The sequence below is a fragment of the Siphateles boraxobius genome, unplaced genomic scaffold, assembly GCF_051911475.1.
Source record: "Siphateles boraxobius isolate OS27281-9 unplaced genomic scaffold, OSU_SipBor_1 31, whole genome shotgun sequence".
Taxonomy (NCBI): domain Eukaryota; kingdom Metazoa; phylum Chordata; class Actinopteri; order Cypriniformes; family Leuciscidae; genus Siphateles; species Siphateles boraxobius.
Window position 1 is genome coordinate 16,362,964 of NW_027508931.1, and position 25,576 is coordinate 16,388,539.

At 37.4% G+C, this 25,576-nt stretch overlaps 1 protein-coding gene across 1 annotated transcript in view; it reads left to right on the top strand.

The window, feature by feature from the left end:
• fchsd2 (FCH and double SH3 domains 2) overlaps positions 1–25,576 on the top strand; it is a 95,897-nt gene that overhangs the window by 40,054 nt on the left and 30,267 nt on the right. Inside the window, exons 4-8 of the mRNA XM_077193904.1 lie at positions 12,001–12,080; positions 13,675–13,819; positions 13,917–14,050; positions 17,715–17,769; positions 19,164–19,292. Of these exons, the coding sequence (XP_077050019.1) occupies positions 12,001–12,080; positions 13,675–13,819; positions 13,917–14,050; positions 17,715–17,769; positions 19,164–19,292 (543 nt within the window). The remainder of the gene's footprint in view (positions 1–12,000; positions 12,081–13,674; positions 13,820–13,916; positions 14,051–17,714; positions 17,770–19,163; positions 19,293–25,576) is intronic.

Below are 25,576 nucleotides of genomic sequence, written 5' to 3' on the forward strand. Positions count from 1 at the left end.
TAGGGAAAGCAGGAGAAAATGGCTCACCATCTCTATCATTTCATGAGGAACATGAGAGGAACATGCAGCATATGGCAAGCACGAAGCCCCGGGGTACAAATTACCATCTTACCCTAACCATTTTCCTTTCAGCAGCAATATAAAGCATATGTAGTGCATGAGAGGATAGTTTGGGATGTCAGGACACCATCCCATTAGGAGTGCTTTGAAGTGAATCAGCACACAGGGGAATTGTCTTGTTCGAGATTCAAAGCCTTGACATATTCAGACCTCTTATGTTTAATGTCTCTCTTTCTCTCTCTCTCTCTCTCTCTCTCTCTCTCTCTCTCTCTCTCTCTCTCTCTCTCTCTCTCTCTCTCTCTCTCTCTCTCTCTCTCTCTCTCTCTCTCTCTCTCTCTCTCTCTCTCTCTCTCTCTCTCTCTCTCATTACCTTTTATTTAGAAGTTGATGGACTCCGAAGTCTAGAGAATTTCTTTACCTTTTTTTGCTACCCTTTTTTTTAAAGAAATAAATACTTTTTTAATCAGCAAGGAATAATTGATCAAAAGTGACAGTAAAAACATTTATAATGTTACAAAGTATTCTATTTCAAATAATGCTTTCTAATTGTAAAAAAAAAAAAAAATCCTGGGCAAAAATATCAGGCAACACAACTGTTTTCAACATTGATGGTAATAATAATAAAGAAATGTTCCTTGAGCATCAAATCAGCATTTCTGAAGGATCATGTGACACTGAAGAATGGAGTAATGCTAAAAATTTAGCTTTGTAAAAACATCATCACGTTATGGTCATATCACCCAACCTTACACAGTTTTTAACTATAGAGTCATTCAATGTCTCACTTGGATGCTTCCCAGTTTTTTTTTTTTTTGTTTGTTTTTTATGGTTTATTAAATGGTTTCATTTTCAGGGAAATGAATCCTGAATGAGAGGTTGATAAACGGTGGATGTTGTAATTCATGGGTTGATGCTGTGCTTCAATGACTTGATTGTTTTATAGCCAAAACATTTTTTCTATATATCAGACAGTCATAGTGAGTCAAATTATTAAACACGGATATTCTTGCTTCACCATTTTGTTGTTTTACTCTGTCTCAGTCATTCGCTGCTGTTTTATTTGAGGTCTGTTGAGGTGATGTGTTGTGCAATAGAGACTACTGATGTCAACAGTTTTCACTGTTGTCTTCTGAAACATCATGTATATCAAATGCTTCTGCTCTGAACCAAAAGCGCTATGACTTGGTTTTTTTATGATGTTTTTTTTCTTTTTAATGTTTTTTCACTGTTATATATCTGTCAAAAATGTCTAGATAATATTTCACCCCAAAAGTTAAAAAAAGTTTTAAGTCTATTTTAGGTCTATTTTGCCTTTACAATTCATAATAAAATTTGAATAATATATATATATATATATATATATATATATATATATATATATATATATATATATATAAAAAATAATTTATACATAGTTATTTATTTTACTTCCTTTTAATTATGCTGATTTAAATTAAAAATATTTTATTGTTAAATGTATTGCATTCCATATGAAATATTTAAATACTAAACTATTTATACATTATGATATTTACTTCATTTATGCTGCTTTAAATGAAAAAAATATTATAATTTTATTGCTAAATAGTACTGTATTCTAGTAATGAGAATCTAATGAGAATCATCATTAATGCCGATCTCACAAGTAAACATCTAAGTGCGTTAGTGAGAATTTGGGGGGTAAGTTGTTCTTAATTGTCATGAAAATAATCGTTTCTTTATGCATAATGTATTTTGATTTTGTGGTGAAATGATTCTATGTTTTAGTTGTAAGCTGTGTTCTGGTGTTGTATGATATCACCAGTCTCTTATTAAGGTATAGTTAAGGTATAGAGGCCATGGATATTTTGGACAGCATCCTAGTTTGCATAAAGAGCGTTATATTGTCCAAACTGGTTCACTATTTAAAATAAACGGAACTTTATACAGTCCCAGAAGTCTGTCCAGTCGTTTAGAGTCAGTCAAACTTCACAAAGCACATAAATCATTCTCTTTCACGGCATTTAGCCGGGTGCCAAGCTGTGGCCCATCCCGCCCACTGGGCAGTGCCACGCCAGAGCCGGCTGAAAGCCCGTTCACCCCTCAGTCCCGAACCATGGAGAATTGAATGAACTCCCACTTTACTTAAAGATCGCAGAAACAGACCTGGATGATGCCAGAAAAGCTCACAGGGTGAAGCAGCCCTTTGGGTGCTTTATCAGAGCTCAAAGGCAGTTCAGTGCCCACTCAATGCCCCTATTGTGCCCCCTTTGAGAGGACAGTCCAGGTCGGGCCGGTTCTGGAAACTGACCTTACAATAGAGGAATGCACAAAGAAAAGCCTGTGCAGACTGAAGCCTGAAAACATTGGGCCAACGTTTGCTGTACAAACACACACACAACACCACAGACCTCCGGTAGAATGTGCCATCCCTGCCCAGACATCTCCTGTGATTATTTAGTCCTTTGTGATTTAAATTAAAAAAAAATTAAGTTTCCATTTCCTTTCTTTGTGATGTCATGCTTTTATTATGACTCATTTTTGACTCACTCTTTTCCCTGCATGGGTGTTTTTTGTCTCGATCTAACAGTCACGCCTTTTTGGATTCTCATGTTTCTCTCTCTATATATATATAAATATATAGATCTAATATTTGTATATATTTGTTTCAGCTTCATTTCAGTTAATGAACATGTTTTATTATTTTAGTTAACAATAATAACCCTGTGGCTGACGCAATGTTATTTATCCCTTTTATACCAGATTAAATTACATTTATTAGAAAGTGATAAAAAATGGAGAAAGAGTTTCAGTGAGATAAAAATTGAATGAAAGAGTCTTTAGTGCAAGAGAAACTGCTTAACAAGAGAATTTAAACTTGATCTTTTTCATTGTTTCTGTATATTTCTGTGAAACTTGCAGTCATGTTCTAGGTGATGCTTGCATTGCAAACATATTTAGGCCTAAATGCTTCAAAGAAATAATTGTGTTAGCGTTGGCCTTGTGTGCATTATTAAAAATGACTTGAAGGACCCATTTCCACTTTTTCCCACTTTCTCTTGTTGTTTAACAATTTCCCTGCCACTGGGCGGAAATTTCGGACTTTCCGTGATTTACTGTTATACGGTAGGGGCACTATTAAGCATCTTTTGAAAGAGTACAAAATCTCCTGCTCAAAACACATGCGAAGAAGATCCAGAAACAAGCGATATCATACACAATCATATGCATATATAAAAATCATCAACATTAAAGCTCCAGCTCCAACTTTTGTAAACAAATATTTGTTAAAACTGTCATTATATCCTGACAGTAGAATATGAGACAGATAATCTGTGAACAAATCAAGCTCCTCTGGCTCCTCCCAGTGGTCCTATTGCCATTTGCAGAAATACACCGCTCCCGGTCCGAAACAACCAATCAGAGCCAGGAGGAATGTCTTAGCAGTGTCAATTAGAGTTCTCAACGGGCCTGAAAATTACAACCAGACCCGGCCCGTGGCTTTTAAAGCCCGTACCCGATGTAACCCGACACATCAACATGAATTATCTGCCCGAACCCGGCCCGCGGCCCGACGCCGAATTTTTTTTCTTTTTTTCTCATACACGTATTATCATGACCAGCAGACGGGAATTCAAATCAACCTTTATTGTTCACGTCTTTTAACAATAGCCTACAAACAATACAAACAACTGAAACAAACTTTCAATATATAAATAGGCTAAATAGGCTACTAAATATGCCTCAAATAAAAATCTTCTGGACGACCCTGTTTTTCGTTGTTGTCATATTTCATCAGCACCTTGCATTTTGAGCATTGCACATAACCTGTAGAATTTCCATCAGAATCCAGCACCACTCCAAACACTTTCCAGACCTCTGATTTTCCCACTCCTATAGTAACAACGGTGAATTCACCTGCAGCAAGTTTACTTTTCACCAACTCCATCTTCTTCTCCAGGCTGAAGGCGTGCACGCAGCGGCGTCAGGTCTGCCCCCGTGATGCACGTTGCACGCAGCAGGCAGACATTCTTTACGGTGAACAGCAGCGATGATTAATACTTTTTTTTTTTCACTGAGCTGAAAAGATTAAGCCCGAGGTCTGACCCGACCCGAGTCATTTGCTTATATTTTCGACCCGAATCCGGCCCGAACCCGCAGGTCTCGTCGGGTTTGTCGGGCCGACACGGCCAGTTGAGAACTCTAGAGTCAATCACGCTCATGTACGCACTGATCACCCCTCTCTTGCACAGCGCAAGCGCGTACCGTCGTTCAAACTCAAGATTGCCGGTGTGCTGCAGCTGTGATAATGGCGGAGAAACAACCTAAACTGCCAATTTCTGGAGTGGCACCTGCTCATAAAACAAATAGGTAAAAGGAAAAAGACCGATGACGATAAACAAGCGAAAAAGAAAGAATTAGACAGATCCCATTGACTCAGTGTCAAAACTCTAGCAGCATAACATGTAGATAAAATGTCACGCACTGTGGTAAGCAACAATTGAAACCTGCTAATTCACTGGCTTGTCATGTTGCTGAAATAATGTACTAGCAAACCTTATCTAGCATTACATATCACTAGAATAATTACTTACATACTGTAACGTTAGTTACCATTATATTAACGTTATATTACTAGCTATTTATAACTTATAGAAAGAGTGCAACGTTATAAAGTTACATGGTCCTCAAATCATTATGTATTTTGCAATACAAGTTTGTAGTAAAAGTATGGGCAGGCCATAGTCAATGTAAAGCATATTGTTGATGTTTCATCCCTATTAGTGAATGTTCCATAACTGTTTATAATCCGCCGTCATCGGTGGCCCTGCTTACTTGCCTGCGCGTTCACGGCAGGCTCCGCTGTGGGGGAGGAGCTGTGGAGGGAGGGCTGTAGCGCAGCAGAGAGCAAGGGGGTTGGACCTGTAAGTTGTGATTCTTCAAATTTTCAGGCTAAGTCAACGTTTTCTCAAAACTCCCTACTGCAGCTTTAAACAGCATAATTCAAAACTGCCTAATGTAACTGAATAAAATATTGACCCAGGACGAGCTTCCGGACTGTGCAATCATTAGGGGTGTTAATTGACTTGAATTTCTCCATCTATGTTTTGATCATCGTTCTGAATCCCATCCAAATGTAGTCTTTGACAAAAACATGATTTTCTCAGCTTTTTGCAGAACATGTTGCTTTTTTTTATGAAACTTACCCACATTCAAGTGTTGATTAAAAAAAAAGAATGCATGAAGCTAGATAAAATGGCTTTTTTGTTTAAAAGCAGAGGGTCTGTTCCTCCTTTTGATATATTGCATATTCAGATACAATAAAATATTATGGGGGCCATGAAATTTTTGTGGAAATGTTCAAAAACACTGGTTGTGGATGGCAACTTTTTTTTTTTATGCTGGCGGGGAAAGAGTTAACGAGTTAGTTTCACTGGTTAGTTTAGCGACTGATGTCAAGAACATGAGAGCAGGAAGGAGATGTTTATCTCTCGTTCTTTCTCACTTTTTCGTTCTCTCACTTTGTTTGGTCTGTTGCGGATTTCCTGCCGTCGGGCCGACCGCTACAACTTATGCCTGCAAACAGGAAGTGACTGTGTGTGCAGTGGTGGGAGCTTCCTGTTACGACTGGCCTGTTTGCTGCCACACCTATGACCAATAATGGTCTTTTTGACACAGTGGCCGTATTCAATAGTGTTCACTTACAAAAAACGTCACTGTTAGGATTGCTCATACTTAGGCATTTGAACAAGCTTAGATGTGGTTAGTTGAGGAGAGGTGTGTGATCAGACGTTCGATTTTTAACTTGTCAATGTAAAAGTCTGATTTAACTAGGCTACTGTTTGTTGATCAATTTACTTGCACTACTGTTCAAAAGTTTACAGTAATTTTTTTTTTTTTTTAAAGAAGTTAGGCTAATTCTTTCATTTAGCAAAAAGCAGTGTTGGGTTCGAGTCCACCTTATTTGAGTCTGAGTAGAGTCCGATTCCAAAAAGGTCAGTCCAACTAAATATTACTGTAGCCTATGTCATTAAAGATAGGGTAGGTGATTTGTTCTAGAAACAGTTTTGTTATGCTGGTAAAAAGTCTCTTCACATCCTGATAGTATTCACTAAGTTAAGTGGTCTAAATGTATTTATATGTATACTGTATATCTTTTCTGTGGAAGGCATTTAATTAAAAATTGTATTGACTTGTTTTAACCACGTTTTTGGTTTCATCTCATCCCTTCTGAGCTAACTGTAAGTCACCATTTAATGGAAGTTATGACTTGACTTCTGTATTGTGTGACATACTGTACTGTATTTCTGAGTTAAACAGCTTTTTAAATGTGAAAAACTATAGAGCGGGACTTGACTGTATCCATCGATATAAATTCAACCGGTAACCTGGTTACTTTGGTGAATGCGGACAGCGTATTGGCATCTGAAAAGACGGATCCGTTTTCTCTACGTTTGCGGCTCTGTGTTTTGTGTGGGTTTTATATGACAGGTGGTTGGCTGTAGGCCTTGGTCAGGGAAGTTGCCATATTGAATTTTACATGGATGAAGATGAGGCTTTGACAGACCTAGAGTCCTTACAATAGTATGCAGTGTGTATAAAGGTCAATGATCAAAATAACTTTTTTGTAAATAACTGTTTTGTAGAGATGTTTTGTCAGCTGAGCCATTTGTAATGTATTTTTTAAAGGGGTGGTAAAGTATGATTACACTTTTCTAACTTTAGCTAGTGTGAAATGTTGCTGTTTGAGCATAAACAACATCTGCAAAGTTACAACGCTCAAAGTTCAAAGCAAAGGGAGATATTTGCTTTTAAAGAAAAGGACTACAACAAACGGCTGGTAGGGACTATACGACATTCCTCCCGGGTTTAGTGACATCAGCAACCCTAAAATGTACATAAACCCCGCTTCCGGGACACGCAGTCCATGTTGAGAAGAGGAAAAGTTGTTGTATAAGAGTGTATTTGTGAGTCAGCTAAAACTTTAGCATCCTTCTTTTCATATGCAATAGAAAGTCACCCTGTGTGCATCTCACAACAGTTCCTATACGAGCGATTTATAGATTAACATGACAGAATATCCTAATTGAAGATAGTTAACTCCACATCAGCAACATAAATTCATCAACTAACCATTCAGAGACGTCCTGTTGCATTCTTCTACATGTCGTCACTTCTTCTTGAGTCTCTATCTTTGTCTGACTCCGTTTTAACATTTAAGGCAGAACAGTTTCTGCCATTTTAGTGTGTCTGCGTGAGGTAATCGCTCTGCTAGCACAAGAGCTCTTGAAACCCCGCCCTCTGAGGAAGCTCATTTGCATTTAAAGGGCCAGGCACAAAACGGTGCGTTTTTGCAAACCCTCAAAATGTGACAACTTTAACATGCTATGTAAAAAAATATAAATAAATGGGGTATTTTGTGCTAAAACTTCACACACACACACTCTGGGGACATCAGAGATTTATTTTACATCTTGTGAAAATGCCATTTTACCACCCCTTTAACACTTTACATAATTGGCAGGTTATAGAATGGATCTATGTTTCCAAATGTATGAATATTTTGTTAATGCTCTGCCCTGTCTGCCTAAGCACAAGAGAAAAAGGAATAAATATTATTTTTCACACCGTGGACTCCAGGCTCAACATTAAGTTTTTACTAACCCCACCACATAAAAAAGAAAAACGGGAATTGTTTTTGTCGTTTTGGTGTGAACAACTGCTTCCAAGCGGTTAGATTTTTTTTTTTTTTTTCTGGTAGATCTAGTAATAAAATACTACAGAAATTTAACAAGTTATTCAGTCAAGAGCAGTAAGTGATTTTCTTTGTCTTTTGTTGTTTGATTAACAATAATGATAGACATCAGCAGGTAAGCTATATTAGGCTTCTGTCACTTTAAGACATGATAGACCGATCCAATATACACTGATTTTCCCCCCAACTGTTTGCTCTCACCTAAGACATAACTGACTGCGTTTACGTGAATACGCACCAATACAAAACATTTTGACATAATCTTTTGTGTGTATTTCCCCGTATAGAAACCTATTAGGACGTGAAAAGAGCACGCGCTTCGGGTATATGTGCCATCTCAGATGTTTACTGTGGGCAGAATTTTCCAAATTTATCGGAACATGAAGTTATAATCCAACCCAAGCCAATCTGAGAAAGCAGCGGGTGTTAAAAACACGCCATTATTTCACCACAGGGTGTCAGTGTTCGTCTAAACCACTTACCGCGATGCTGAAGTTTGAGAACAGATGAATAACATCAGTACGAACCACGAACATTTATTTATTTGGATTAAATATTCGATTCATTCGGTGTCCCTTTTCAATGTCAATCTTTTCACTATTTACATGTTATGCCCAAAATGCTATAATATTCAAAGTAGTTGACTGTCATTCTTCTCCTCTAAGCTGTGTGCGTTATTGATTAAATAGCCTGTCCTATTTAACATCGTTACAGGCACCTCGCGAGCATTCATTCATTCATTCAACTATTTTAAAAGACTGGAATAAACACCAGCGCACACAAGCAATACTTTTAATAGGCAATTTAATTTAGAAATGTAAACCCAACAGGTATGAAATGTCAGAAAGAGAAAAAAAACTGTTAATGAGAAGACGAGCATATAGGACTGCTGCAGCTTGGTGGATACATTTTACCCTATTTATTATTCAGAATGCAGCTGGAACGAAAATATATGTATTGGAACATTTCAGCAGGCTCGAGATAATTAATACAGAGATCATTATTCATTGTTTTAATCAATTGGCAGCCATAAAACATAGTGATAATCTACATTCACATGTATGTAGGTGCGCTGAACGCTCTAACCGGAAACTCCCGATATGTACTAACTAGAACGCGGAGGTAGTTGTGCAAGTAGTCCATTCAGTTCTCTTTTGCATCTTATTGCGCTTGAACAATTTAAAATCGCTTGAATGTTTAAACTGGCTAAACTTAAAAACACATGGAAATTATAGATTTTCATGATGACACGATGGAAATTAAGACACTCAACAACAGCCTGACGTTAGCCAACGGTCGACCATCGGCTTGGTGTGTCAGGGCCTTTACTAAAAATAAGCATATTACATTTCTGGAAATGTCTGAAATGTCAACTTCAGGTTTGTCTTAGTGAGTTTGGGCTGTCTTGTTTTTGCTTAGACGGTGTGTGTTGGGGAAGCCAATAATATTTTTGTTATTGTTTTTTTCATTTGGTGGCTCTAGAGTCCCAAAAATTACATGCTTTAGCTTTAACATTCATTTTCATTTCAAGTCAGAAAATAAATGATAAAAACAGGCAGGGTCATTAATTCAATTTTCCCATGTTCTGTTGTGACAGAATACGGCACAGCTTTGAGTTAGCTGGGCACAGAGCATGGATTCAAAGCAGTGGTCCACCTTATCTGGAACACAGCGATTGTTCCGGTTGCCATGACAACCACTCCACCTTCTGTTTATGGAGATGAAGTGGTGTGTTTACCTGTAATTTCCTGAGCTCGACAGCGGAAGTCTTGAATTGCTTTAATATACATGACTCAAACCTGTAGACTACCATTCATTTGGAAGCAACAATCACCTGAATCTGAACACCTCTCTCCTGGATCTACAGGGAGCAGTGTGTGGCCTCATGTCTTAACAGATGCTTTCTTACCAACAAACACTGAAGCAGACATAATGCATTAATGGCAACCAGAACAGTTTGCTGAAAAAGATTCATGCTTGCATCTTTAACTGTGCCATTAGCAAGCGTTCTTGTCAGGTTTCAGAGATTCAGGCCTTATTTGACAGGACGTTTCTGAATCTTTGTTGTTTTGTCCGATTTGCCTGATTGAATGTTTAGACTGGGTCATTTCATTTTTCTTCATGTTTACATTAGTGGCTCCTGTTTCTTTCATGTGGAATTCATATGGCTTTGCTTGGACTGTGTTTACTGGCAGACCGCTGCGGCTCAGTTCTGAAGAAACAGCAGTCGTGTTGTCGATATTCTGTCAGTCTTTCTGGTGCCGCACTTACCAGTCATTGTCCTTACCCTTTTACATTTTTGTGTGTGTGTGTGTGTGTGTGTTTTCTATTCTTATGTGTTTCTATTCTTATGAGTTTAAAATAGCTTTTTTATTTAAAATTATATTGATTTATTTAAAAAATTTATTTTCTAAATGCTAAAGGTTTTACTTTTAATTCATTATTTGTTTTTAAAAAACATGTTGTCATTTTTTGTTTTTTCTAGATATTTAATATACATTACCATATTTATCTAGTTGCTTAAAGGTTTGTTTATTTCTTTATTTAATGTGTATTGAATCAACCCCCCCCCCCCCCCCCCCCCCAAAACCCCAAAAACCTTATTCATTTATTTAGTATCCTTTTTTGTTTTCCAATAGTTTTTCTAAATTACTAAATCAACACAAGGCAGAGATAATATTGAATCATTTACAGTTATTTTTATTACACAGATGTAAATAGCAGCATTTATGGTAATGAAACAACATATATTTAACTAAACTCAATGAAGAATGTGGTCATTTTGAATGAGTCATTGAATCAGTTTTTGAATTGTTAGTTGTTCACAAATTAATCTAAATAAAATTTTAGTTTTTCGAAAGATTGCAAAACTTTGGCTTTATTGGCAAATAAAATCAAATAAAGATTTTTACTGATGCTCAAGTGTATTTCTCCAGCAAAATCATATGGAGTATATTGTTAATATTTAACATATCGCCCAAGCTTGTACACACTAAGACTTTTTTGTTTTAAGTTTTCTTTTCTCTTTGACCTTTTTATTCCGTCTTGTTTTCTTTGTAAGTGTGTGTGTGTGTGCGTGTCCAGCGTTGAAAAACATGTCCAGTGATTATTCTAATATGCCGAGGGAGTCATGCAGAGGAAGGAAAATAAAAGGCGTCAGCCCAGCTGATCTGTAATGTCCTGTTGAGGGGCTGAAAGAGGCCAGTCTGTGCCACACCGCCGCCCTCAGCCGAAAAGAAGAGCCCCTTTCTCCTGCCTCATTCCCTGCTGCTTACACAAACACATGCCATGCTCTCATCCGCTCGCACTGTAGATGCTGTGTTCACAGCGAGCGGCTTTGAGCGCCGTTGTTTGCTATCTGGGAATCGGGCAGGTGGGGATGGGCCGCTATGAAAGGCTAATCAGCCTCAAATAGGTGCATCTCTCCTTCTTCATTTACAATATGGCGGAAGAGGGCTGGGGCTTTATAGTGAAAATAGGAAATAGTAGGGCCGCCTTGTTCGTTTCACCATATGTCTGGTGGCGTTTGTAAACTGTAATTTTGAGCCTAGGCCTTTGACATTCCCAAAGGAGCCCGTACGCACTCCCCGTTCTTCATGCCAACAGCAAACATATGTCACAGTCGTTGGAATTTGGGTTGCTTTGTAACGTGTTGTGTGTTTGTGCTAGTGATAAATGGTGCTCGATGACAGGGTCATGAGAACACGCATATGGCCTGTTAATTGCTTTGTGTTCATGTTCGAAAACACAAAATATGCGAAGACAATGAGGTTGCATTCATATTCACATGCTTTTATAACTGCACACTACAGGCAAATAATTTTTTAATAGTAAAACCGTACGTAAGCATCCACATAGTTAAATGTCTTGTTCTTGTTTATATCTGCTTGTCTGTGCATTTTAAGAATTAACAAAACAATTAGCTTAAAATTCATGAATGCCTAACTTTTAGATTCCTTTTTTTAACTGCTATTGAAATTTAGTCAAATTTTTCAGCTGAATAAGTCTGTTGCGTAAGGGATTTTTACCCCGCCCAAAAAAATAATGCGTACATTTGGCATACCAATATACTATGATTTTGTATGCACTAATTTGTCTTTTGCGTACTATTTATATATAGCAATGGAATTGTGATGTAGCTTGAGAAACCAAATAAATTCAACCGTCTTATGTTGTTTTTTGTCGTTTTTTAATATATTTTTCAGGCACTGCAGAAGTTGGCAAGTCAATATTTAAAGAGGGACTGGCCTGGGATCAAACCAGATGATCAGAGGACGGACTACAGGTTAGTAAAAAAAAAACCTCCTCTTTCACACATTTATGGTTAAATCATAAGGATCTTGATGTTTAATGACTATCATTTTCCCTGCTGGGTGCTTTACATTGATAGTTTGTTTTTTGAGTGAAGTTTTAAAGTAATCTAGTGATTCATTTCAATGTAGAAAGTAGAAATGTCAATGTTTTTCTGACTACAATAGCACTGAATTAAAACATGAATTAAAGGGGACCTATTATGCCATTTTTGAGTAGAAACAAGCACACACATCCAAAGCATGTGCACAGAAAGCTGGGTGTCAGACGGCGCGTCCCGTGAGTATTAAAGATATCTTTAAAATTTATGTCTAAAAGACACAAAGTTCACATAAAAACAGTCGGTTATGTTTGTGAACGTGATAAGCAGGGAAAGAAATCGCATGTGCATATTAGATCTGTGTATTAAAGTGACGGCAGTGTAATATACAGTACCTACTGCTGTATATGCTGTTATATGAATCAAACAACAAAAGAAAAACAGAAAATCACTTACTGTTCTTGGTTGAATAACTTTATTAGCTTTAATAAGAATACAATTCTTAGTTGAATGCTGCTGTTAAATGATCTGGTGAGGAGATAAACATGGCGGACTGTGTACAGCCAAGTCATTTCACTCGGCCGCCATCTTTGAAACGCCTCTCGGGCATGCAAGTGCAGCAACTATCTTTTTGAATTGGGTAACATTAAATTCTCCAAAACTGTTTGCCAAGCTTACTATTAAATTTCATATTTGAAATCACCAATGAAATCTGGCAACAACGGTCTCAAAAAAAAAAAAAATTCTACACGCTTGAATCTTGACAGAAAACAATTTTTTTCAGGCTGGATTAAGTTCATGCGCAGTGGAATCACACGTCTGCCTGGCTCCGGAGCTTCTAACGGCAGCTGCGGTGACGCAACCAATCAGCGATTGGCTCTTATTTTGAAGGCGGGACTTATTTCGCCATATTGAGCGTTGCACTTTTGCCCATTTAAAACAATATGAGTGACGCATTTTGTGTAATTCTATAGTTTTGGTCCTCACTAAAGGGAGGGGCTAAGCTAATAGGGCAAATCCTGCCACCCGTCATGTGCAGGTCCTGTTTCAGTGTGATGTCACATTGTTGCACATTTCCGAATGGCTCATTTTGAGATGGTTTCAGATTTATGGGGAAAATAGCAAACGGAGTGGGTGGATTTTTACCACAATAGGGTGGTTGTGTACACACACTACATACACACATTTATGTTCAAAAACAATATTTTGCATAATAGGTCCCCTTTAAATTAAAAGGGTACCACACTACACTGACTATGGGCTCATAAGAAGGTAACCAATGTATCCACTCTGGTATTTTTAAAATGTATGCAAAGCTTTCCCTTATTTAATACAGACCTCTGTGATTTAATGCAACTTGTAGGATACTTTTAATTTGCCATGATTATATTCATTGATTATGACTGATCATGCGTGAAGTTAAACTCCCAGGTGCAACTGTTCAAATATTAGTCTGTTACTTTTGTTTGCATGAGTGTTGGTCCATAAATAGTGTTTATATTCAGTAAGCATGTTTTTCTTGCTGTAGGAATGTGTATGGAGTGTGGAGAGCTTATCTTGAAGGCACCGTGCAGGTGACCCAGTCTCGTCTCAACGTCTGCGAGAACTACAAGAACGAGGTTTCGGACCCCGCCAAAACCGTACGCCTCTACAAAGAACAGCAGCTGAAAAAGGTACCAACCTCAGTCCTCGGACCTGTGGCCTGATCGGTCATGTGCTGTAATTCTCTAACGTCTTTTCTCTCTGATCTCCCGCGGTGGCCGCCCACAGTGCATTGAGCAGCTGGGTCGGATCCAGGCGGAGCTCCAGGATTCAGTGAAGGATCTGGCTAAGTCCAAAAAGAAATACTTTGAGTTGGAGCAGATGGCCCAGGCTGTGCGGGAAAAGGCTGACATTGAGTCCAAGTAAGCGCGTCTGGTATTGCAGGTGCAAACGATCCCAGAGGTGCCCGGATCAGAAACACACACGTCACATGTGCTTGTCCCATTAATTGAGTTCCATTAATTAAAGAGTAACCACAAGGAGTGGACAATATTTTGGTTTAAACAATATACTGGTTGGAATTTGTATACATTTTAATGTGATTTTGCAAAATGCTGCATTGAAAATTTTTAAATGCATGATTAACCTTTACTTTAGACAATAAAGTAATAGGACTTTTAATTATTTTTATTAGAGCTTAAAGGTACAGTTCACCCAAAAAATGAAAACTCTGGCATCAATTACTCGTTTTCGTTTATTTTCGAAACTCAAATGGATATCTTTTGTGGGTGTAGATCTGAGACCTTTCTGTCCCTCCATTTAAAGTGCATTCCCCCAAAACGGTGAGACTTCAGAACGTTCATAAAGATAAGGTCAAATAAATCCATATGAATCGAGCAGTTTAATCCACAGGGAACATAAACAGAAGCTCAAAAGTGCGTAACAAGCGAGAATGAACCTTATTGGTTTTCATGCTTGAGCTTCCGTCACTTATTTAGAATGCTGTAAACAATGTTTATAAGTGAAACATATATGTTTTATAAGCTTAAATTAAATCTGTTCATCATATAAAGCGATCTTGTCTCTTCAGAAGACTTAAACTGCTCTATTCACATGTATTTTTTTTAACAATCTCTTGATGTATGTTTTGAACCATCAGAGTTTTGGTTGATTAAACTTTCAGTGGAGGGACAGAAATCTCTGATTTCATTAAAAATATTGTTTTTCAAAAAATTTGTGTTCCAAGGACGAATGAAAGTCTTATGGTTTTTGAATGACATGAGGGTGAGTAGTTTTTTTGGGGGTGAACTAACCCTTTAAATACTGATTTATGGATTTAGCAGACACATTTACATTCATTGTACGCTTTATCACATGCATTCCTTGGGAATCAAAACCATGGACTTGCCATTGCTAGTGCCGTGCTCTACTGTTTAAGCTACAGGGAATGTGGTATGCATAAAACTGTGCATATTTTGGAATTGGAATTTAAAAATGTATTGGGCCGAGCAGTTTTCCACCTTATTGAAGCTGTTCAGCTCAGAATCACAAACTTAAAATGTCCTCAGCATTAAAAGCGCCAAAGAATATAAAAGATGTGTCGCTGAGCTGATATGCCTTCATTAAATATGCATTTCTTTGGCTGATACTTAAGCCCCCAGTAGGGAATACCCCGCTCTGTTCAAAGCAATGTATTAGCCCGATGCAGAATTTGTTAAACACACTCAACCATCTCTCTTCATCTTCAAGGGCCATTTGTACCCACACTAAAATTGCCATTTCAAAGCCTTTGCCAAGACCGGATTAGACAGAGAGGCGAAAGACGAGTCCAGTGGCATGGAGTTGTGAGCTCTTAACTCAGTTCTTTTATTGATTTTGGCTATCGATGTTATCCTGCTTGTTTAGCATGGCTGGCAGTAAAGCTGAATTAGAATCAGTTATTGTTCTCAGCGGCAGAAGGAAGATGGGAGAGAATCTGTCGGGTTCCTTCATTTTCATGCAGACTTGAATGAAAGTGTATCAGATTCCAGAGCAACTCTGATTTCTAATGAATGGGGCTCTGTGATGTAGTTATCTTTTAATCCAGACATAAATGCTGAAATTTTGAGGTTTAGAATTTCTTTAAACAACTTTAAATGACTTTTCATAGATGGATAGTCCAATTTTGCCTGTCCTTTTATTTTTTTAACACTTGAATTTGAACATAGTTGGTTATAAAAACCTACAGTTTTTCATAATGTTATTCCAAACCCATGTAACTTTTTTTTTCTTTCGTAGAAGGCAAAAGTAGTAGTTTTAAAGCATGTCATTGGGCATCTTTACACCAGGTCACTTCATGAGTTTTCTCTGATCGGAGAGCTATCAGATCGTGAAAAGACCAGGTGTAAATGCCCTCCGAAACGCTTTCTAGACCGATTTAAATCCGATGACTCAAACCACTTCATGAGGGGGTTTAAGACACATTCCAAAAGAAACTGGACAAGTGTAAACGTATCTGCTTGTTGAAGCCACATATGCAAAGTTGACGACTCTCAAAATGGTAATAAAAAAAATGAGATGAGTAGCTGAGTAGGCCATCTCTTCAGAAAGCTGACACACAAACTGCTGCAAATTAAACTGAAAGTTTGGTGTCGCATCCTGAAGCTCAACACACTTCTTTTCATTATTAAAGGTAGTGAGAAATGATTTTACCAGTGCTAATGCCGCTCTCTCTGCTTCTGCCGCCTTGAAATTAGCTGATGATAAATAAAATGAAGCTCATTTCTGTTGCTTTCGTTGATGTGAATTTAGCGCGGGAATTGAAGATTAGATTTATGTTTGTTTTGGCAAACCACATTTACGTGGCCATCTGTAAATGGGACAGTTTTAACTAATCGGATAGCTATTCGATCAGTAAAAAAAAAAAAAAAAAATGCATGAAGTGACCAGGTGTAAACGGGCCATTAGAAGCTCTTTTCTATAACATGACCAAAAAACACCATAGTCCATACAATGTATGTGCTGTATTCGTAATCTTCTGAAGTCATACAATTGCTTTGTTTGAGGAACTGCCTTATTTTAATAAAATTAAATATAATTATATTATAAAATGTAAACATAATTTATTTGCTGAAAGTCTCACTTGTGCTTCCAAATTTTCAAGCTTGGCACATTAGGATGCCAAGTCCTACTGTTTGACGTCAGTGCCACTAAATGGCTTTGGTTTTAAATCTGAATATGCAGAAGCATGAATGAGAGCTACAGTGGAGGGCAGCGTTTTATTTATAGTATTTATTAATATTTTGAATTAGCTTTTATTTATATATTTTTAGTTTTCATTTTTAGTAATTTTGATATGTGCTTTTGTAGTTTTTATAGTTTTTTATTCATTTATATTTTACTAATTCATTTATACTTCAGTTTTAGTCATTATAATACTTCCACTTATTTATGTCAGTTAGTTGCCTAGGACGCAATTCTAATTTTGCTTAAGTTCAAGTTTTCTTTCTAATATTTTATTTTACTTCGGCTTTATTTTAATAAGCAATATGATAGTTTTAGTTTTTAAATTTTAGTTAGTAATAACAATGGTGGAGGGAAGGATTTTCAGCTCATATCAAATAAAATTTGGGTCTGTTTCTTATGCAGAGCCGTCATATCACTTCAGAAGATATAGAGTATAGTGCACATTCACAGCTTTATTGATGTTTTTATGATTTCCTTTTTACTTTATGGAGCTGTCATTGTATAGTAGAGAGCAGTTTGGACATTGTTCAAAATATTCCCTGTTGTGTTCTTCAGAAAAAAGTCAAATGGGTTTGGAATGACATGAGAGTGAATAAGTGATTCATTTTGGGGTGAACTGTATCTTTAAGATAAGAAGTTATCTCAGTGATGCTATAACCAGATTTTTGCCAGCTTTATAAAGCCTGTTCCTTCCTTTTACAGGTTGCTGGAGTGATCTATTCTAGTTTGATTTATTATGTCTGTTTCTTCCTCCGCACAAATCTGGGAAGGTTTTGATCCGGGGTTTCATTTCAAATGCTTGTTCCTTCCTCTGGGTCTGATACGTGTGTGCTTTATAATACCTGCTCTGTTTTTTCTCAGGTCAAAGCTTGGCCTGTTCCAATCCAGGATAAGTTTACAGAAGGCCAGTGTAAAGGTAAACACCAGTGTCAGTCCATTTTTTATTTTTTAAAGAAACATTTTGCTTCCGATTTAAAACCTGGTCTGCTCTTTACACCATGTTAGTGTGACAGGCCTTGTGTGTTTGGGGTCTTCTGTCAGACACATTTTGACTGTGTTGGAGTGTCATGAAAGGATAAATGAAACTAAAAATGAACATTTTGTCATATTTTACTGGATTCTTCTAAGAAAAAGTAAAAGTTCTTAGCTTTTCCATAAAATAAGTAGTAGAGGGTTATTTACACTGATGAGCCAAAACATTATGACCACTCACAGGTGAAGCAACAAATGTCAAATCATTTGCTAAAAAGGTCCCATGTCAAGATCTAAATATGATTAGTGAACAATCAGTTTTTTGTAGTCAGTGTGTTGGATGCAGCAAAAAGACTTCGGCAAGTCAAATTGTTATGGCCAAATGACAGGGTCAGAGTATCTCTGAAATGGCAAGGATTGTGGGTTGCTCCTGGTCAGCAGGGGTGGAAACCTACGGATAATTGTCACGAGGAGCGACAAACCACAAAACTGTGACGGGTTTGGGTGTCCAAGGCTCATTGATGCACAAGAGCAACGAAGGCTATCCCGTCTGGTCCGAACGTATGGTCTATTGTGGCAAAAGTCATTATTGATGGTTATGGGAGAAATGTATTACAACAATACACATTGCTGCATAAGGGGCTGCTTAGACGCTAACTGGTCAGGGTGCCAATGATGACCCTTGTTCACCGTTGAAAAAGCCTACAATGGGATCACAAGCATCAAAAATAGACTTTGGAGCAGTGGGAAATGGTCGTCTGGTCCAGTGAGTCCTGTTTGCCTTACATCATGTGGACAGCACACATTGTTCAGGAATGGTTTTAGGAACATGATTGAGAGATCAAGGTGTTGCCCTGGACTACAATTTCCCCAGATATCAATCTGGTTGAGCATCTGTGGGATGTGCTGGACCAATTCTGATCCATGGTGGCTCCACCTCACGACTTACAGGACTTGAACGATCTGCTGTTAACGTCTTGGTGCCAGAAACCACGGCACACCTTCAGAGGGTCTTGTAGAGTCCATGCCTCGGCAGGTCGGCGCTGTTTTGTGGCATGCTGATGACACTGATTGGTGGCAGAGATATTAGGCAGGTGGTCATAATACTTTGGCTCATTGGTGTACACTTTCCAAAAAGAACAAAAATGCACCATAAAAGTAGTCCATATAATTCATGCACTGTTTAAAGGCATAAATGGTTGTGGTTCAGGTCAAATAGTGTTGAATGACATGAGAATGTAAATGATTGTCATTTCTGGATGAACTTTCTCTTTAAATGGATGTTCCAGAGTCTTGCACTTCTTGAAGTTTTGGACCTTGTGTGTTTGTGTGTTTCAGTTGAAAGCAAAGAGGAGCGATTGTAATTCCAAAGCGACCCATGCGAGGAACGAATATCTTCTCACGCTGGCTGCGGCTAACGCACACCACGACCGCTACTACCAGACCGACCTGGTCAACTGCATCAAGGTGAGCACAGCAAAGTAGTGATATTTTAGTATTATTTATATGCTATTATAGTATTTATTATTATGTTCACGATTTTTATTTTTGCATTTTCAGTTCTAATTTTATTTTAATTTTTTTATCGTTTAGTTATGTGATTTTGCCATATTTATTAGTTGTTGTTTTTTTTGTTTTTTTCAATTTAGCTTTTTTCCTCAGTTGTTGTAATTTTAGTACTTGAACTTAAGTTTATTTCATTTTCTTAAATGTAAGTTTTTTTTTCTAACATATATATTTTATTTTATTTAAGTAAATGTTTATTAAAGCACTTAATGAATTCTTCAGTAAAAAGGAAATTTGCTTTGATTAAATCATCCTTTTGAGCTGGGACTACTTTTCTATGTGGATGAACATGTGGTTGTGCATTATTGGGTGGAGTTTGCTCCATGTAACTTAATTTGACTAAATATTAGAGTTTTGTTTTTCATGATTTCAGTGTTGTTGGTGGAGTATTGCAATATGTTTTACACGAGTCATGTCTGTTAGCATGAATCTAGTACAGTGGGTCAGACAGTGATGCAATCTATGTGCAGATCAAACTATGTACTTCCTGTGTAGATTTCCTCACAGGAAAAAGCTCCCTCACAGAGAGAAATATCTGCATGCTTTCTTTCCATGCCCAGTATTGCTCATTTATAACTGGACAAGAGCCATCTAGTCTTATGTCATTAAGTATTTTTACGTACATCCACATTTTTAAAAGTTGTAAAAACTATATTACCACCATTCTGGTGGCGTATTAAGACTGTTCATATTTTATAATATCTCCTCAGGTATTTATAATGAGCTAATTTGTGGTAGTTATCAGCCTTTTGTTGTGCATGTAAACACACTCACTGACTGGAGACAGTATTGTTGTTTCTCTCTTTTGCAGATGTTAAATGCATGTAATGCGTGATTACGCAATTGAATGTATGGTGTTTGTGGTCCAGCATTTCTGGTTGTGTGTGTAATAGACAGAAGTTGGCTAGAATATCGAAGCACGTCTGGTATGTGTTCTGTTCTGCTTCATGCTCTCAGGGTCACAGCACAGCGCTTCTACGATCATGGGACTTTAGCACAGCTTAGAGAACAAGAATGGAACTTTTATTCTATTATTCTATTCTAAATTAAAAGTCAACATGAAATCGCATTTGCAACCCATTTTATTTCCAAATGAAAACTGTATAATCCAGTCACAAACAATACTTGTGACCATTCTGAGCTGCAACTTCAAAGACTGCAGATGGAGAATATATATATTCACCCTTTATTTAAATATTATTATAAAAAATGTTAAAGATTTTTTAATCGTATTACATAGTTTTTCTTGGAGTCTTCAATTGTTTTATTTGTGATAATGCAAAGAAACATGCCAAATTGTGCAGACGTAATTTTTGGCCAGGCTAAGCCATACAAAGAAATTATGAACACATGCAAAAACAAGAGAGAATCAATGATATATTAATAGCTGGTTATGTTGTAGTCAATGTATTAGTGCTGTAGTCAAGACCACCTAAACTGAGACCAAAACCAGACCATATTCGTGAAAACAGCTCTCTTGCTCTTTTGATACTGCTTAGTTATATCATGTTATAATATTAAAAGCAAGAAGTACTTTTTTTGCAATCATATCTTGAATTCTGTTGGCATTTATATTCATTTTGGTGGTACTTTTACTAGTCACATTAATGATGATGTTAAAGGATTAGTTCACTTTTTAAAAAACTTTTGCTGATAATTTACTCACCCCCATGTCATCCAAGATGTCCATGTCTTTCTTTCTTCAGTCGAAAAGAAATTAAGGTTTTTGATGAACACATTCTAGGATTTTTCTCCCTATAATGGACTTCATGGGGTACCAAACGGTCCAAGGTCCAAATGACAGTTTCAGTGCAGCTTCAAATGGCTTTAAACGACACCAGACGATGCATAAGGGTCTTATCTTGTGAAACGATCGGTCATTTAAAAAAATAAATTTTAAAGTTTAAGTTTTATAAGCACAAATGCTCGCCTTGCTCTGTTCCGTGATGCATGTTCGTGAGTCTCCTGTTTGAACTCGTTCATCAAAATGAATTAATCTTTTTTCGAGTCATTTCGTTCATTCAGCGAAAAAATATTTGTTCATTTTGATGAACGAGTTCGAATAGGAGAGTCACGAACATGCACCAAGGAACAGAGCAAGGCGAGCATTTGTGCTTATAAAACTTAAACTTTAAAATTTATTTTTTTAAATGACCGATCGTTTCACAAGATAAGACCCTTATGCATCGTCTGGTGTCGTTTAAAGCCATTTGAAGCTGCACTGAAACTGTCATTTGGACCTTGGACTGTTTGGTACCCCATGAAGTCCATTATATGGAGAAAAATCCTAGAATGTGTTCATCAAAAACCTTAATTTCTTTTCGACTGAAGAAAAAAAGACATGGACATCTTGGATGACATGGGGGTGAGTAAATTATGAGCAAAAGTTTTTTAAAAAGTGAAGTAATCCTTTAACAAATAAATCAGACTATATATGTATGTATATGTATGTATATGTGTGTGTGTGTATTCCTTTATATTATTTTGGTCTACATTTTAATAAGACGTTAAATATATTTAGAATTTAATGAAAATAAAAATATTTAGGATTTATATACACCACTACATAAATGTAGACAGATGGTGTTGTCAAGACTTTTACAAGCAGGTGTTAACAGGGCTATGCTAACCAGCCAAACCTTGCCCCCTTAGTGACATCAGCTGAAAAGGAAATGGAAGTGGAGTATGTTATTAATTTTTTATGAAAGAGATTGTTTTCTCTTTCTTTCGGAATAATGTGCTCTGATGAATCGTGTGCTCAGAAACATGTATTTGGACTGTAAATGGGGACATTTTGATTTCATGTTGACCTTATCAAACCTCATGCACGGTCTGAGCCCGTATGCAAAGATATATTTTTATCCAATTATTCAGGGCTTGAAATATTACAAGTGTCCGCTCCTGATCTTGTGCGATCCGGTCAGTGGATGCATGTGCCAGTATAAATCTATGCTTCATCTCCACAGACTGACAGCAGCTCCAGTCATGGCCTTATTTAGTGATGCAAACTCTCTTGAATTCTTCAACATCCTTCTTAATCTTAGACCATTGGGAACAGATATCTCGGAGAATGTGCTGGCCAAGATGACCGCCACATCCCCAAAGATACACATCAACCTCTGGGCAAACATTTCTAAATCTGGCATCAGAGTATATGCTTGTTACATTAGAAATTAGGAGTTTTATGTTAAAAGTTTTAAAGACAAGTTCGAGTATCATTGTTTGTGTTCTGTATTTCAACTCAGAACACAGAACAACCAATGAGACAGTGATTTTAACATAAGGACACAAAGGGAAATGTCACACCATAATAAAAGTCTCTCTTATAAAATGTTTTTTGCAGCAACACATTTATTAATATTATTAATAAGACACATTTATTCTAAATATTATTAAATACATTATTTTATAATAAGGAAAAAATATTATTTTATCAATTAGTATGGTTTATTAGCTTAACTGTTGAATATTTACAGCTGCCAAGCAGCTTGCATTTGCATTTATTAATTTAACAGATGCTTTTATCCACCATTTGGCCAGCAGGTTTATTCTGGGATATTTTTTGGGAAAATGTGTTTAGTAGGATGTTACCTTTAGAATGTACATTTGTATTAATTAACTTTATTTTTAGGGCCCCATCACCAATGGTGTGAGGACCCTCTTAGAATTGCACATTTTATTATTTTTTATGGTTGGTTGGTTTGTTTATTCTTTTATTCCACCTTATTGGCATTAATCATCAATCTACTTGTACTTTTATCTTAAGCAACTTCACAGTTCACATGTTTGGATATTTCAACCATTTTGTTTATTGCCTCAGAAGTTTTATACCAGATTGATTTATCTATTGTATCATTCTCTCTCATTTCTGCTCGTGATCAGACGAGCATTATTCCACTCTGCATATTTCCACTTGACCACGTCTCGTACTGTACATCTCTATCAGCTTTGTCCTGTCACTGTGTTCAGAACCGAACTGATAGTCTCCTCCTGTTCTTACCGGAGGACATCATCTGTGTTCCACCCGCTTCATGTTTGACCCCGAGCGATATGAATGCAATCTGAGAGAATCTGGCTTAAATTATTGATAGATGGAGAGTCAGTGCTTCAGGCGCACCCGGCTGCCGAGAGAGCGGCTCAGTACAGCCCTTCTCATCATTTTCCATTGGCTGAGACATAACTTTGGTTATGGTCGACATACTGTAGCTCTATATCTATATCTTGATTGTTAACGAGAGTAGTCTCATCTCTCATATTTCCAGACATATTCTTTAATATATATTCCATTGCTTTAAGAGTAGATTTACGAAATGATAGTCTTCTGGTCTTTTCCCATCTTGCTTCTATTTGTTTTCTGCATTGTGCTTTTTTTAAGCTCTATGAACAGTATTTGTGGCATAATGTCAGTTACCACAGAAAATAATGTTGACTTGTCCCTTAGGGTTTATTTATTTATTTAAAAAGGAGAAATCACAATTATAGTAATGCACTTCCAATTAAGGTCTATGGGCCCTGCATTCAAGATAAATTTGTTGTTGAAATTTGTCCTTTTTGAGGTCAGAATTCACGACAATTCCCAACAATGTGCTGGAAATTCCTGTGAGATTTTGGTCCATATTGACATGATAGCATCACGCAGTTGCTGCAGATTCATGATTCGACTCTCCCCTTTCCAGCACATCCTAAAGGTGCTGTATTGGATTGAGGTCTGGTGACTGTGGAGGCCATTTGAGTATAGTCAACTCATTGTCATGTTCAAGAAACCAGTTTGAGATGATTTGAGCTGTTGCGTTTATCCTGCTGGAAGTAGCCATCAGAAGATGAGAACACTATGGTCATAAAGGGATGGATATGGTCAGCAACAAGACTCATGTATGCTGTGGTGTTTAAATTATGCTCAATTGACCCAAAATGTGTTAAGAAAATATCCCCCTCACCGTTACACCACCAGCAGCCTGAACCCTTGATGCAAGGCTGGATATATCCATGATTTCATGTTGTTTATTCCAAATTCTGACCCTACCATCTGAATGTTGCAGCAGAAATCGATACTCATCGGACCGGGCAACGGTTTTCCAGTTTTCTTTTGTCCAGTTTTGGTGAGCCTGTGCGAATTGTAGCCTCAGTTTCCTGTTCTTATCTGACAGGAGTGTCACCGGTGTGTTCTTCTGCTGCTGTAGTCCGTCTGCTTCAAGGGTGGACGTGTTGTGCGTTCAGTGATGCTCATCTGCAGAAAGTTATTTGTTTTAGCCTTTCTTATCAGCTCAAACTAGTCTGGCCATTCGTCTCTCACCTCTGTCATCAGCAAGGCATTTTTCGCCCACAAAACTGCCACTCGCTGGATATTTTCTCTTTTTCAGACCATTCTCTGTAAACCCTAGAGATGGTTCTGCATGAAAATCCCAGCAGATCATCAGTTTCTGAAATTCTTAGCATTATTCCCGCTCATTTGCAGGGTCTGGTTTTACACAGGTTCCTGTCACAATCCAGCACTGAGAGCACTGGGACACATTCACACTCACACTCTACAACAATTTGGCTTATCCAGTCCACCTAACCTGCATGTCTTTAGACTGTGGGGGAAACCGAAGCTGACACGGGGAGAACATGCAAACTCCACACAATAAAGCAATAAAGCGGGTGAATAATGTATATTATGATGTTATGATGAACTATATGCCTTTCTCCACTGATGTTCTGAGTTGTTCAAAGCGTTTCTGATGGTTGTTAGAAGGAAGCTGACTCTGAGATGGCGAACGGGAACATGGTTTGTGTAACATTAGCAACACATTAGCTGTTTGACGACATAGTCAAGCAAAAGACTAATCATATTAATTACTGTTATGGTACCATCGTTGTAAAGACTAAGAGTGCAGAGTTTACCTCAGTAAGTTGGCCGAGTGGATCTCTGAGCTGGTCTGAGTGAGTGGAGACGGGGCTAATTTGCATATCCAGTAGGTTTCACTTTTAGTCCTGATTTTGTCTTAAATGTTTAACAGCACAAAATCAGAAGAAAGAGAGAGGGGGGATTCTGCTTTCAGGATTGGTTGTGGGTTTTCCCCGCAGTGTTGTCATCGCTGTATTGTTTTGTACTTGTAAATGTGTGAGGAAAGAGGTGGTGAGATATGCGTGTTTTGCGTGTATTCTTAGCTCTTGTTCCTATTTTTGTGTGTGAACCCGCCGTC